The following is a 14,958-nucleotide window of genomic DNA, read 5'->3' as shown; positions in this document are numbered from 1 at the left end:
CTCCCCCTGAACAACCGGACATTCTGTGCCATCACACCAGCTCAGCCAATCACTGTCAGAGTACAACTGTTGTTTTTGGAGGGAACTCCATGGCGAAGGAGAAGGCAATTTGTGAAAGCACAAAATCTAGGAACACTGATTTTTTTCTCTTGGCATAAAATAAGTGGGTTTTTTTTTAAAGGTGTAATACCTGGCATATCCCGCTTCGTAGAGAAATTGAGGGACTTGCGTGGTCTTCCCACTGCCAGTTTCTCCACATATGATAACAATAGAGTTCTCGTTGATGGCTTCCATGATGACTTGTTCTTCGGCAAGGATTGGGAGCTTCAGCCTGGCTTCCTTTCAAAGCAAAGTTACATCTTTACATAGGCAAAGGCTCAAATTACTGATCTAAACTAAACTAAAATGAACTAAAATGGCATCAAACAATTAATTTAAATTAACTTCCAGTGGTGTAAGCTTAGGGTGCAGTCCTCTGCATGTTTACACAGATGTATGTCCCACTGTGTTCAGTGGAGCTTAATAATCAGTTAGTGTGTTTAGGGTTGCAGCCCTACGAATCAACATACAGTGGTACCTCGGGTTACAGATACTTCAGCTTACAGACTCCACTAACCCAGAAATAGTACCTCGGGTTAAGAACTTTGCTTCAGGATGAGAACAGAAATCGTGCGGCACCAGCGGGAGGCCCCATTAGCTAAAGTGGTACCTCAGGTTAAGAACAGTTTCAGGTTAAGAATGGACCTCCAGAACGAATTAAGTTCTTAACCCGAGGTACCACTGTATCTTACTGCAATGGGAATCTAATCCTCTAAGGAAACCAGTAATCTAGTTTTTTTGCCATGCCCAAGAATTTTAAACACTACCGTGGGTAATGTCAGATTTCTGACATTAGGCAAGTGCATAAATCTGAGGTAAAATTCACCTCATTACTTGGCAGAGTGTTACCAAAGGATACACAAGTGGTAAGCTTCCATGGTGAAAAGTGGGAGACGTATATTTAACGAAATAAACAATAATCATAACCACTTGGTGAAACAGCTGCCTGTCCCATCCTTCAGAGAGGCTTTAAAAAAAACTGCTTTCCTGTTTCTCTGTATATCTCTGCCAGAGGTTCAAGTGTGAAGGGGGAAATTCTCCTCTCTGTGACAATAAATTTAAGAGGCCAAAGAAAGATGGGCATACCATTCTGAGAGGGTGGGCATAACCACTAGGCAAGCTGGTCTTCAGCAATGTGTGACCATGTAATGAGGAGAATTTCAGCTCACATCCGTATGCAGAAGTTGAAAAATTTCCTTCACCATAGTGAACGGTGAGATGGGCAAGTCTGAGGGCACATGGTGTAGACACTTTGATAAAGCTAAGCAGGGCCTAGTCTGGTTAGTGCCTGGATGGGAGACAGTTTGGCAACCCAATGCCCACAACCCTAAGTTTCATGATGGATGGATGAATGACAGGATATATATGCAGCAATACAGGCAGTAGCCACTGAGGTGCCTTCCAAATCGTGTTGACTATGATTTCCCATCTTTCCAGCTAACTATCCATGCTGACTGGGGCTGATGGGAGTTGGAATCCAACAACACTTCGGAGGGCACCTGCACTAAATAAATAAAAATGAGCTCTTTAGGTCCAAATTTTGACCTCCTCTTCAGCATCTGTTCAGCTGCAAGGTCACAAACATCATGTGCCCAAGAACAATTCAGTCAAAAGATTCCACATCTCAAAACACCCCCAGTTTAGTTAACACAAATACTAAAAGGCATTTTGTGCGTGGAATCTGCATGCACTTCTGCAGAGAAAAGTGTCATGAATCTCACATGGGTGGTCAACTGTTGCTGCTGCTTGTGGCGCAACAGGGTGCATTTTTGGCTTGTTCGCATTCAAAACTGACCTGAATTTCGGGGGATCTGTCCACTGGGATGAAAACAGTAGGCCTCAATGATGGCTTGGGAGCATGAAAATCTTGTTTTGGTGTGCTAAGTGGAGATGCAATGTCTTTCTTTGGCTCCTCAGGCAGCAGGATAGTGCTAGGACCCTCCGGGGCTGCCTTTTCTGCCCGCTCTTCTGGCTCCTTTTCCTCCTCCTCTTCCTCCGAGGAAATCTCAGCCTCCTCCTCAGACTCTGCCTCCAGTTCAGGTCTGCATCTTTTTCTGTTTGCACCACCAACGCTTTTAATTTTTTCCGGATGGGAGGCACTCACTTCTTGGATTGCCCTGAAACACCCGTGTCACATTGACACATGAGACAAGTCCACCCCAAAGCACATCTAAGATCCTCAGATGCAACACAGCAGGGATAAGGAACTATTTTTCTGTCAGGGGCCACAAGCCAAAGCCAAATGTGGATGAAATTGGAGCAAGAAGTGGGTGGAGTCTGCAGCATTGCACAGCTCTCTCTCACTCTCACTCTCTGCCACTCCATCACTCACTTTCTTTGCCACCCTGTCTCTTTCTCTCACTCTCTTTCTCTAGTCCCCTCTCTCTTACTCACACCCTCCGTGCCATTTCTCTCTCATACACATACTCTCTCTCACTTCACCCTTCTCTCCCTCTCTCTCTCTGTGTGTGTCCCCATCTCTCTCCACCTTACCCACCCCCCACTTTCTCTCTGCAGCATGTGGGGGGGGGGGCATATGGAACTAGGCCAGCAACTGCACGCAGCCCCTGGGCTACAGGTTGCCCATCCTGCTTTATAGAACCAGAGAACCAGCTAAGAAGATGCACTCTGAAAGCTGGAGATCTCAAGGGAAGCTGCAAATCACAAAAAGGCCAAAGAAGGGAAGAATATGTCCACACAGCAACAAGAGCAACAAGCTGGGCATACCCAGAACTTACCGTTTAGGCTGGTACATCCGGTCCCCTGTCCCTATTTTGGATGTGGTGTAAAACATCTTCATCTCGGCCTCTGAAGCCTGGACTTCACTCAGCTTTCTCAGCAACTCCGCTCGCTAGGATTAGAAAGAGTTGTATGAAGTCCTAGAGTGCCCTAGGAGGCGTTCACACTAGGATAGTGCTTTAAACAGTTATGGCTTCCCCCAGAGAATTGTGGGAGCTGTAGTTTATTAAGGGTGCTGAGAGTTGCTAGAAGACCCCCCTGCATAGAGCTACGGTTCTCAAAAATGGAAGAGCAGAGTTAACTCCTCTTCCCAGGGCACTCTAGGAATTGTAGCTCTGAGATGGGAAGAGGGTCTCCTAACAACTCTCAGCACCCTTAAAAAACTACAGGTCCCCAGATTCTTTGGGGAAAGCCAAGCAGTATCATATGCTTCAAATTCTGAAACACTTCATCATATAGTGTTTATATGCCCTTTATACTGTGCTGTCTGGAAGAATTTATTGTTACCATTAATTCACAAATTGTCTGGGCACCTGGCAGATTTCCAACTTACTTTCTTATTGCAAGATACAGATCAGTTTGTAACTTTACAAATGGCAAAAAATTTAACTTCCGTTTTTACATACAAGAGACGTAATGGGCTGCTGTTTAGGAGCTGAAATCTCCTTATAATGTTTATCTAATTTTACAGGCTTAATAAGTCTTTTATTGTTACCAATTTTAAATCAAACAGTACGTGTGTATTTGCCTTTGTTTTTCTATGAGCTTAAAGCTGAAATAAAATTGATTGACTGATTGATTGATATGCTTCAAATGTATGGTGTGAATACAGGCCTCGTTAATACCAGGTGGTATGTCAGATTTTCCTAACAGTTTGAATACAGTGGGAAGCAAAATGAAGAGGCACCCAGGACACTCCTGTGAGTGCTTGGGAAGACCGCTCCCTCCTCCGGCCAACTCCATCGGGCCTACACTCACCACCACATCTTAAGAGGTGCCGAGAAGGGCAGCCTCGGCTCTTGCCCTGTACATTGCCATGTAGCCAAAGCAAATTCCAAGTATGTTGGAAAATGATCAATAAAATTACTCCTTCCTTCCTATATGCTGTGACGCCACAGACTTCCCCCACCCTGCAAAAAGTGGAGCAGAGGGAGAGACTGGCAGAGGGGCCTGATTGAGATGCCAGCTCCACTGGGTTCCTCCTCTCCCAGAACTGTTTACATTCTAGCAGGGCATTATTTTAAAAATTGCATCTTTAAGAACCAATACCAGTGTTCGCTTGGTTTCCTTTTCCTGCCTTATCCTAATTTTCTTTTATGTTGTATGATCCTAGAACCGCTGGTCCATCTATCTCAATAATGTCTACACTGACTGGCAGGAGCTCTCCTGGGTTTCAGACAGGGGATACTCCCAGCTCTACCAAAGGATGCCGTGGGCCACATGTCTCCTTGGTGTTCTCTTGGCCTCCACACTCCAAAACATACCTTTTCCTTCTTTGCTTTCTGTTCCAAAACCTTCTGCAGGATTTTCTTCTGCTTCTTGGTCAGCGGCTTCTTTTCTGGGCCCCTTTCAGAAGTTACTTTTTTATCCTTGGTTTTCTGTGATGGGAGGACCAGGGGGTTACTCTCATCCACCCCTTTTGAAATGGCTTCATCTGGAGAAACAGAAAGAAGGGCTTGTTTTGGTCACCACAATCTTTAAACGGGGGATGGGGGACCTGTGGCCTTTCAGACGCTGCTGGGACTGCAGCGTCTGGAGGGACATATATCCCCCATTCCAGCTTGAAGTATTTTCAGCACAATCTTGTGCATGTTTGCTCCAATGTGGGCCCTGTTCAACTTTGTGACACAAGAACATCAGGACAGCCTCCTGGATCACGTCAGTCGCTCATCTAGTCCAGTATTTTCTCAGTGACCAGCTAGATTACTGTAGGAAACATGTAAGCAGGACCTGAGCACAACAGCACTCTCCCCTCCTGTGGTTTTCACCATCTGGTACGCAGAAGCGTAATGCCTCTGATACTCTGAGGTAACTGTGTGTAGGACTGCAGTGTTTAAAGGCAGCATCTGTTGTTGGCATCTGTCTGCCTTGAGAAACAATGGGGTACGCCTCTGGGGGTGAAGTCAAACTGTTGCATTAGAGGTCACCCCAAGTGACTTCTCTGAGGGGCAAGCCTTGGCAGTGTGTATGGTGGTCCTTGGCTGCCCAGACGACAGGACCCCCCTCTCAGCCTCACTGATTTGGTCCAAAGGAAAGCAGAGCAACACGTTTGGCAGTAGCTTGGCTGCAGCAGTTGCCAGAAGGAAGCATACAAGGCACCACCCAACTGTCTTAGGGACTCCACTCTGGATTGTGTAGGGTTTACTACTTAGCCTTTCCTTCTCCAAGATGGGCTACCTTCCCAGGCTGACAAGCAGCATCACACCACTTTAAACTTCTGACCTCTTCTTGGAAACTTGCAACTGATCAATGTACCATTCACAAGGACATAATAGGGCAGCTGAAAAAGTGTCTTGGGAACGTGGGCATATGCACAGAACATGATCAGAGCATCCAAGGGGGCAAAGCATAACTTTTATTCATCATATTTATAACCCACCCTTTCATCACCACCCCAAAGCCTTTTTACACCACTCTTCAGCCAAAAGGACTCCCAGAGTGAATGACACCAACCAACAGGAACCATAACAGGGTGCTGCGTCTACGATCCAGCTCAGTATTGTCTGAACTGACTAAGGGCGACACAGGGATCTTTCCCAAACCTACCTGGAGATGCAAGGGACTAGACCTGGCACCTTCTGCATAACACTGAGCTATGAGCCTACCCCAACTATGGACTCTCATGAGAACATAGAGCCCTGCTGGATCATGTCCACAGCCCACCTAGTCCAGCATCATTTTCTCAGTGTCCAACCTATGGTAAGCCCAAAAGAAAAAACCTGGGTACAACAGCACTCTCTCCTGCAAGCTTACAGAATAAATGCCATGACAAAAGAGGGCGGGAAATAGGCGGAGAGGGAGTTAAGAGAGGTGGGGGGAAAGAAGCAAATTCAAGTTATTCAGTCAAACTGAGCTGCTCTCCTAGCAGGCCATAAGAAATGTGTATTCTACTTATAGAACTCATTGCTGCAAGAAGCAAGGAGGGCCACTAGTTTAGACAAATTCATCAGAGGGGGATAAAGGCTATCAGCAGTGATTATCTATGACAACTAGATAAACAAAAACAACATACGCTACCCTTGGATACCAGATGGTGTTTGTGGACTCTTAGAGGCAAGTTCTTAAAGGGCTCCATAAATTTCATGACACCCTAGTCTGGTCAGCTGGTGCCCTCCAGCTGTTGCTGGGCTGCAGCTCCTGCCCCCCCCCCCAACCTGCAGGGCCAGTGGTGATTATTATTAATAAAAATTTATTACATTTCTAAACACCCGAGGATCACAGGGTGGTTTACAATACAAAAACACATACACCACAGTACCAGTAAAAAAAACAACAACAGCCATGCACCACCCCCAGCTAGCAGTACCAGTGGTCTGGGATGATGGGAGTTGTAGTCCAACAACAGCTGGGGACCCAAGGTTGAGAAACACTGCTTTAAAAGGCCAGAATTCTTTAACCAGCCAAAGGCCTGGGAGAAGAGGGATGTTTTTGCCTGGCACCTAAACATATGCGAGGAAGGCGCCAGGCGAGCATCCCTGGACGATGGGGCTTGGGAGGTCACCAGCATGGGGGAAAGAAAGGCCGTCTGTTGCTGGAAACGGGACCCTGGTCTTTCCTCCTTCCCTATGCAAGCCTTGCGCGCGGCCAGCAGCCCCTGCGAGAGAGCCACGGGTCGTTGGGGCGCGCACGAAAGGCTCCCGTTCGTTCCCGAGGAAGCACACTCACCCCCCAGCTCCAGCTGCACGGGCTCCTGGGGCGGCAGGCCCCGCGGGCCACGGCTCTCCGGGAGGCGGGCCTTCCAGTTGCGCCTCTGGCGCGCTTTACCCATCGGGGCGACTCGGGGGGCGCGCGGGGGCCGCCCACGTGGACCGCGAAAGGCAAAGCAAGCCCGGCGCTTCCGCCTCCTGCGAGCGACGGGGCCGCCCAATCTCGCGAGAACGGGCACAAAGCGGAGGGGGCCGCGGAAGGGGCGGGATTTCTTTACGGTGTTGTGTAGTGTAAAATTCTCCCTGGTTTTTTTGCCATCAATAAATAAATCACAAACATTAGGGTGCCTGTTGCTCCCCCCTCCCCAGTGCTTGCAGTGGAGCTGATTGTTTGTAATGTTGGTTAATGAGTGGTTCTCAAACTTTTTTTCTCTGGGCCACACTTAGCCTACAGAACAAAAATTTGCTTGTGCCACACCGAATTTTTAATTGATGAGGCTGCGTTGGAAAACACAACTAGGATCGTCCTCAGTATCACTTGATGCTCTTTCTTTCATTTTGAAATGTTATATCCTTCCTGCCCGGAGACTGTCTCGCCAAAGTGGTGCATATTCTTGGTTATCTCCCGCTTGGACTACTGCAATACGCTCTACGTGGGGCTCCCTTTGAAGGTGATCTGGAAACTGCAATTAATCCAGAATGCGGCAGCTAGACTGGTACTGGGAGCGGCAGCAGGGACCACATAACACTAGTCTTGGAAGACCTACATTGGCTCCCAGTACATTTCCGAGCACAATTCAAAGTGTTGGTGCTGACCTTTAAAGCCCTAAACAGCCTTGGCCCAGTATACCTAAAGGAGCGTCTCCACTCCCATCGCCCAGCCCGGACACTGAGATCCAGTGCCGAGGGCCTCCTGGCGGTTCCCTCCCTGCTATAATTGAGGTTACAGGGAACCAGGCAGAGGGCCTTCTCGGTAATGGCATCCACCTTGCGGAATGCCCTCCCATCAGATGTCAAGATGAGTAGTTACATAACCTTTAGAAGGCAGCCCTTGGGGTGGGGCTTGAAGGAAGGAGCATCATGTTATCAGAGTGTTGTGAGAGATGAATGATTTTGGCAACTATGTCAGCAAGGGGAGACAATAGAAGGTCGGGGTGCAGAAGTCTTCATCTCTGTTGCAAGGGATGACGACAAGGGCACCCCACCAACTCATTCACTAGCAGTGGGGACAAACACCACCCCCTTGGGAAAGTGCCCCAGCTCAGTAGGAGAGCACCCACTTTGCATGCAGATGGTCAATCCTTGGTACGTCTGGAAGCAATGCCTGTCTGTCCCCCTAAAACACTGCAGATGGTACTGTGATAAATGGATGATAGGCAGATTCCTATGTCCCCAGGAAGTTGTCCTGTGTGCAGAAGCACACTGTTCCAAATGCAGGTCTTGCTCAGCACACCACTTAATTTTACTTGAACCCCACTTTTCCTCCAAGTTATGCTCAAAACAACCCTGCAGGGTAGGTCAGGCCAAGAAACAGACTCATTGAAAAGGGAAGCTGTAGGCCAACAACAACAACTCACATCTCAGAATACTGTGGTTTTGTTCCCACAATGTTTGTCACTAGACATTGTAACATTAGTGGATGAATTGCTTGTGTGAATCAGCTGTCTTGCGTTTAAGCTCATATATGAGACTTGCTAAAACAAAGGAAAGACTGTGATTCTGTGAGCAGGCCCTGCATTGTTTTAGAAAACTTCAGAGAAAATATTAGACACTTTATAATTACAATAAAATCCCTCTCCATAATTTTGTTTCTCTGCATTTACCTGTTGAATGTGCAAACTGATTTCATTGAGAGAAAACAATATTGCATTTGAAGCGTGGTAAAAGTCCAGTCCGTGGTATCCATTCACAGGTGAAACTTATTGCTGGGCGTTGCAGTGATCTGGTGATGAATATTTGTGTGTACCAGTCCTTAAAGCAAACTATGAAACTAAATACTTGTGTCTGCACTAGTAATTTCTGAAACGGTCTTCAAGGATCGCCCCACTTACAGTGCATGGCAGTAATCCCACTCTGGAGGTTACCAAAGCATGGATAACTGGGGCAACACTATCCTGGTTCAGGAACAGCAATGGCTGGCGAGAAGCACTCTTGGGTCTTTTTACACAAGCACAAACCCAGGTTTCAGCATGCATGCCTTCAAGAGGGAGCTGTAAGCTGCATTATGATTAGTGTACCTAACAACAAATGGCAAACAGAAATTCAACTGGTGAAGCTTTCACCAGAATGCAAAGGTAGCGACAGAGGTGGGGAAGTTTTCCTTGCTGTTTAAATATAGGAGCCCTGCCAGAAAGAAGGAAAAAAGAAAAATCTTGCTATATAAATAGGACTTGCAAGGCCACGGCCACACCATCCGTTTTGGCTCCTCTGCCACTTGGCCTCTTCCTCATTACCAGCTATTAACTACTTTCCCCTGGTGGCAAGAGAGACAGAGAGATGCAGCAATGGGGATGGGGAACCTGTGTCTCTGCAGATGCTGCAAGGACTACAACTCCCATTATCCCTGGGCCATGCTGGATGGGGCTGAAGAGAACTGGAGTCCAGCAACACCTGGAGAAACACTATGATTAAGATTTTGCTTGTGTCTGTGTAATTGATTAATCAATATGGTGAGCCAGCTGAAATATATTTAATCAGTTAACACATGCAGACTATGAAATAAAGTACCCTGGATAATTTATTAGAGCACCAGATTCCATGTACTTTTGTCTTATATCAAAGCAGTCCCAGGCTTGTCTGCTTCTCAGCACCCAAAATCTATCAATGTCCAAGAGTATCTGGGAGCAAAGAGTTCCCCGCTGGCTGCAGAACACAAAGCAACATCTTGGCTCTAAGGATGGCATGTTCCGGGCCTCCTCTGACATCAGTAGCCCAGAGGCAAGTCCAGAGTCAAGACTATTGGGAAGCTTCCTGTTGCAACCATCTATCAAGCCACAGGAGGCCCAAACAGATCCATTGTTTCCACCACCATGGAAAGATGCTCCAGGAAGGAGCTGATGGACACACGCAGAATCCGGGCTTCATCTGCTCTCCATCGACTGCAATATATATATATATATATATATATATATATATATATATATATATATATATATATATAGCACTACACTTCACAGTCCAAGGAACATGCCACTCCTTCTGCCAATATCCTCATTCTATTCCAGTCCTTGAGCTTCCCTTTTACTCGTGGCAGACACTAGGCACCTGGTCCAATACATTTTGATGCCAGAAAATATACTGTTTTCACTTAATTACCAGTAATTTATTCTTATCATATCACCACCTGAATGCAAAGTACTCAACAGCGGCTGTTGTTGCCACTTGCACAAGTTGTTACCTATGTTGTTGTTTTTTTACTTGTATGGGCCTATGGCCGTAAATAAAATTCTATTCTATTCTATTCTCAACAGAGAGGATGGGAGGAATTATTATTCTCCTCTATATAGTATCATCAGCATGTATAGCGCTTTACAGAAAATATGAGGGGATAGATCTTTGCCCTGACAGGTTTACACTTTAAAATTTGGCACAACAGAGGAAGGAGAGGGACGTGGGGGCAGGCGAAGGAGGCGGTGACTTGACTGACAAGTGCTCAGCTTTAGTTAGAGGCCTGGCTGCTGTAGTGGCCCTGCTCCAAGGGGTTCATGTGAAAGGGGATTGGGGGTGGGGCTTGAAGGAAATAAGCGAGGAGGATGCACAGAGGGGTTCTGAGAGGTGGTACCAGGCATATGGGGCACCAGGGAGGAAAAGACAGAGTTGTTTTGGGGCACAGAAGACATCTAGAGGTTGAGGAGCAAAGATCACACGCAGAGATGTATCGGGATACAAGAATGCTGTCATAAGGATGGGAGGGCTCTGAAGGCAAGAGCAAGGAGTTTGTGATGCATCCGGGAGCAGGCAGGGAGGAGGATCATGTTACTGGAGTGCTGTGAGAGATGAATCATTTTGGCAGCTAAGTCAGCAAGGGGAGACAACAGAAGGTCGAGGTGCAGAAGTCTTCATCTCTGTAGGCAAGGGATGACAAGGGCATCCCACCTACTTCCATTCACTAGCAGTGGGCACAACCCCAGCTCAGTAGGAGAACAGCCATTTTGCATGCAGATGGTCAATCCCTGGTAGGTCTGGGAGCTATGCCTGTCTGTCCCCCGGAAAAACTGCAGATGGTACTGTGGTAAATGGATGATAGGCAGATTCCTACGTCCCCAGGAAGTTGTCCTTTGTGCAGAAGCACACTGATCCAAATGCAGGTCTTGCTCAGCACACCACAACCCTGCAGGGTAGGTCAGGCCAAGAGACAGAATCATTCAAAAGGGTTCAGCTCCAAGGACCTTCTGGCAGTTCCCTCCTGTGAGAAATGAGGTTACAGAGAACCAGACAGAAGGCCTGCTCGGTTGTGGCACCTGCCCTGTGGAACATCCTCCCATCAGATGTCAAGGAGATAAATAACCATACAACTTTTAGAAGACATCTAAAAGCAGCCCTGTATAGGGAAGCTTTAAATGTTTTATGTTTTTATACAGTATCTATTGGAAGCTGCCCAGAGTGGCTGGGGCAACCTGGTCAGATGGGCGGGGTACAAATAATAAATTGTTGTTGTTGTTTCAACCCTGGTTCAAGTCCAACATGCCATCCATTACGGTGCCACCTTGTCTCTCATCCTCCTGCAGCTTGTGCAGGAGACCTTCCAGCAGGCTGCACCCCAGACTCAAGAGCCCACCATCTGCCCCAACTGCCGCCACACCATGCCTCTTGTAGAAGGGGGCACCTGGCCAATACTCACACCTGCAAGACATCCTCCGTCACGTCCAGTTCCTTGCTGATCCCTTCTTTGCGGGGCTCAGGGTCAGGGGCCAGGGAGCCCAGCGCAATCTGGGCCAATGATGATGATGGGAAAGGGATCCTCAGCTCACTGATGTTGGGGGTAGCGATAAGGAGCATAAAATGTACAAGAAAATTCCCCCCCCACACACACACAGGGGTGCACACTGCCTACCTTTCCAACAAGAGACACTCTATTCAAGGTCACCTTTGTATTCTGTGTTTAATATTTCTGGGAGAGCTTCTAGTCCCTGGTTTTTGACTGAGGAGCTCTGACACGGATTAGAATTCCTGCTTATCCATGACTGTGGATGGGGGAAAACTCAAGACCAATGTTAAAATTGCGGGGTGGAGGGCAGATTTTGTGCTGACCTCTTTCACCTACTATTTTTAGAGGGGGATTTTGCATCAGGGAAGCAGGGGAAGATATAACTAGAACAGGGCATGTGGATTTCATTAAAGGCCTTCCTGCCTCTTTCCCTTCACCCCACTGTCACCATTCTGTCCTACAGTATTTGCAGTTAGTGGTCAAAAAGCATTAAAGGGCAATTTATCCCCATTCAGGGGCGTAGCAAGGGGGGGGGCGAGGGGGGGCCGCCCCGGGTTCCATAATGGAGGGGGGTGACAAATTAGCAAGATTTTTTTTGACACTTTTTTGATTTTTTTTTTTTAAATGCCTGCTCCGAAGGTTTTATCTTACTATACTAGGGATTATATAGCTATATATGAAATTTCATGCATATCGGTTAATATCTTGACCCTCCTCCACCAAAATTCAACTTGGCTGTTTTCCTATGTCATGAAGGCTGAAATTTCAGTTCAGAGACCACTTACTGTTTGATTTTATACCAATGTTATGTTTCTGGTTTTAGCCACCATGAGCCCGACTTTGGCAGGGGAGGGTGGGATATAAATAAAAGGTTTTTTTTATTATTACTTGTTATTCCTTTGTAAGAAAATATGAAATAACGTAAAACCATTTTTGCGGGGTGGGGGTGGTCAATGGTGGTTGACAAGAAATTTTCCGCACCGGGTACCACCTGACCTTCCCATGCCTGGGGTGTGTGTGTGACAATTTATTTATTTTTTGCCCCCGGGTACCAATTTACCTAGCTACGCCGGTCCCCATTTCTCTCCCTCACAAAGCTACAAAGTGCCCATAATACTTTGTGGGGGAAACCCTAGCAACCCATCGCCTTGATTTCCCAGAAGCTCTAGAAATGCAACTTTGCACACATGCATTTTATTCAAATGCATGTGGTGGGTCTGTGCTTAGAGTCCCTTGCAAGTGACCACGGACTCCGGCCCCCTTCCCACCCTCCCAGCAACCGCGCTCAACCTTCGGATCCAAATCGCACTTCTAATCTGAACATACAGCACAGGACCCGTTCCTATTTCATTTTTACGGCGTACATCCGGGTTTCCGTTGCAGGAGTGGGCAAGGCTTCTGCACTTCTGGCACGTCAAAGGCGCGGGTATTTTGGCAGGAGCTGAAATCCCTCCTATTTCCTGAAAGGCGGTTGCCAGAGGCGCTTTCGGTGCCAGAGGCGCTTTTACGCAGAAGCAAGTCCGGATGCGCCCAGCGGAGCTTGCTCCAGGCAGGATGCGGGTGCACAGGGGCAGCCGGGGGCCTGACCCCCCCCCCCACTCCCCTCCTTCTTGCTCCGCGATCCCGGCGTTTTCCTCCCCCGCAATCTAGTCCGGGAAACTACTGTCCCTCCCACGCAGGAAAGGAGGACCCGAGCAGGAATTCCCGCCCCTCTTGAAAACAAATAAGGGAGGGGGGGACCGCGATACCTCCCTCCAAAGGACCCAGGCGTCCGACAGCCCACCCCGCACCCTCCGCGGGTGCAATGCTGCCTCGTCCCGCCTGCTTCTTTCCCGCCGGATACAACGCGAGGCCTGGCCCCGACGCAGCGCTCCCTCTGGCCGCTGCCCCTCCTTCCATCGCCGCGGCCGCCTCCCGCTCTTCCCCGCGTGGGCGCCGAGGGGTGGATCCCAAGGAGCTGCCGGCCCGCGTGGGTGGATCCTTCCGAATCCCCCAGCATTAGCTGTAGCGTTGGAGATGAGGTGGCGGCGAGTACTCTTCATAGTCATTGTGACTGGTTTCTCTTGTACACACTTTTAGGATTGTCAATAAAGTACTATAAAAGAAAATCTGAGTACTTCCAGACAACCTGCTATCCCAGGCACGCGCAGGAGTGCCCAGGCACATGCTAATGTTTAGAAAAACCAGGGATCAAGGCAAACAGGCAGAGAAAGACACGGGCAGAAGAAAAAAGCTGGAATGGATCTGGAATAAATTGCTCCTTCCTGTGTCTGTCTCTGGAAGTCGTGATGGGGGGATGGATGGTGGGTGGTGGCAGTAAGGGAGGTCGAAATTGTACATTCACCCCAGCCTTTTTATGCTGCCTGCATCTGTCTCATGGCTCTGTATCCCTCAAACTTTTGTGAAAAGAGATCTGTGGTGGTCAGGGGCTGTTTTTTATAGTCCACAAGCAAGGAGGACTCATTCTGCCCGTGGCCCTCCAGATCTGCCCTGCCTCTGGTCAGCTTGAAAACAAGTCTTTTCTTCCGCAGGAAAAAAAACTCGTTTTGGCTTCTTGATTAATTCTCGTGGTTGTTGTGTTAGCTATTTGCATTTTTTACCTCCTCGCTTGTTTTGTCATCCCCACCCCTTTATTGAAATAATAATTTAAAAAATCCCAGGGTGCACCTGCTAATTATGTATGCTGTGCACACCTATGCCTATTATTTATTTTGAGCATTTGCCCTGATTTGTTCATAGGGAGGCTTGACAGTGAGGTTGTGTCCAGGAAGTTATTATCGTGTCACTGGACCATTGGTTCTTGCAACCACTGATAGAAACTTCGTTACTGCTAATGTTCTGGCATTTGTCTGGTCTTCCAATAGGAACCTGACATAGTAATCCTCTGATTTTCCTGGGAGCAGAACTAGCAAGGGTAAAATCAGTTCAGCTTGCTCAAATTTCACACAGTGCAACAAAATATGTTTTATAGAATCTGTCTTGGGCACATGAGCACAGTCTTTCCTGGTAGGGAACTCCTTTCATCCTGCCCTCCAACACTGCAGAGGGGGAAATGTTTAGTCTGGCTTTTGTGAATAACCTTCGGTAATTTGGTACAGCCAGGTTTTTAATGTAAGATGTTAACTTAAAAACAAGCCCATATTGTACTCCTACTGCCAACGGACTGCATACTGCGTGTGATCGATGTCGCAAGTCACTGTGTGTATTATCCCAAAGTCTTTGCTTTAAAGTCTTTAGGGCACCTTCATAACCCAGGCAGTAGAGTCGGGGGGGGGGGTGACAGGCCAATAGGCTTTTCTAGCCATGGTTTTCTGCCAATTGCTGACA

At 47.7% G+C, this 14,958-nt stretch overlaps 2 protein-coding genes across 2 annotated transcripts in view; both read right to left on the bottom strand.

Annotated features, from left to right (window-relative positions):
• DHX37 (DEAH-box helicase 37) overlaps positions 1-6,865 on the bottom strand; it is a 38,442-nt gene extending 31,577 nt beyond the window's left edge. The window contains exons 1-5 of the mRNA XM_033174529.1: positions 6,724-6,865; positions 4,323-4,492; positions 2,838-2,950; positions 1,895-2,216; positions 191-339 (exon numbers count right to left, since the gene is read on the bottom strand). Of these exons, the coding sequence (XP_033030420.1) occupies positions 191-339; positions 1,895-2,216; positions 2,838-2,950; positions 4,323-4,492; positions 6,724-6,826 (857 nt within the window). The 5' untranslated portion in view covers positions 6,827-6,865. The remainder of the gene's footprint in view (positions 1-190; positions 340-1,894; positions 2,217-2,837; positions 2,951-4,322; positions 4,493-6,723) is intronic.
• Positions 6,866-9,432: 2,567 nt separating this feature from the next.
• LOC117061718 (EKC/KEOPS complex subunit LAGE3-like) lies at positions 9,433-13,543 on the bottom strand. The gene is made up of 3 exons (XM_033174660.1): positions 13,475-13,543; positions 11,545-11,673; positions 9,433-9,802 (listed from the first exon to the last, which is right to left on the bottom strand). Exons 1-3 carry the CDS (start codon positions 13,528-13,530, stop codon positions 9,691-9,693), a joined length of 297 nt encoding a protein of 98 aa, XP_033030551.1. The 5' UTR covers positions 13,531-13,543; the 3' UTR covers positions 9,433-9,690.
• Between the last annotated feature and the right edge of the window lie 1,415 nt (positions 13,544-14,958).

This window comes from Lacerta agilis, chromosome 17, assembly GCF_009819535.1.
Source record: "Lacerta agilis isolate rLacAgi1 chromosome 17, rLacAgi1.pri, whole genome shotgun sequence".
Taxonomy (NCBI): domain Eukaryota; kingdom Metazoa; phylum Chordata; class Lepidosauria; order Squamata; family Lacertidae; genus Lacerta; species Lacerta agilis.
Note: the sequence above shows the minus strand (reverse complement) of the source record. Positions and strands in the feature narration are given on the sequence as shown.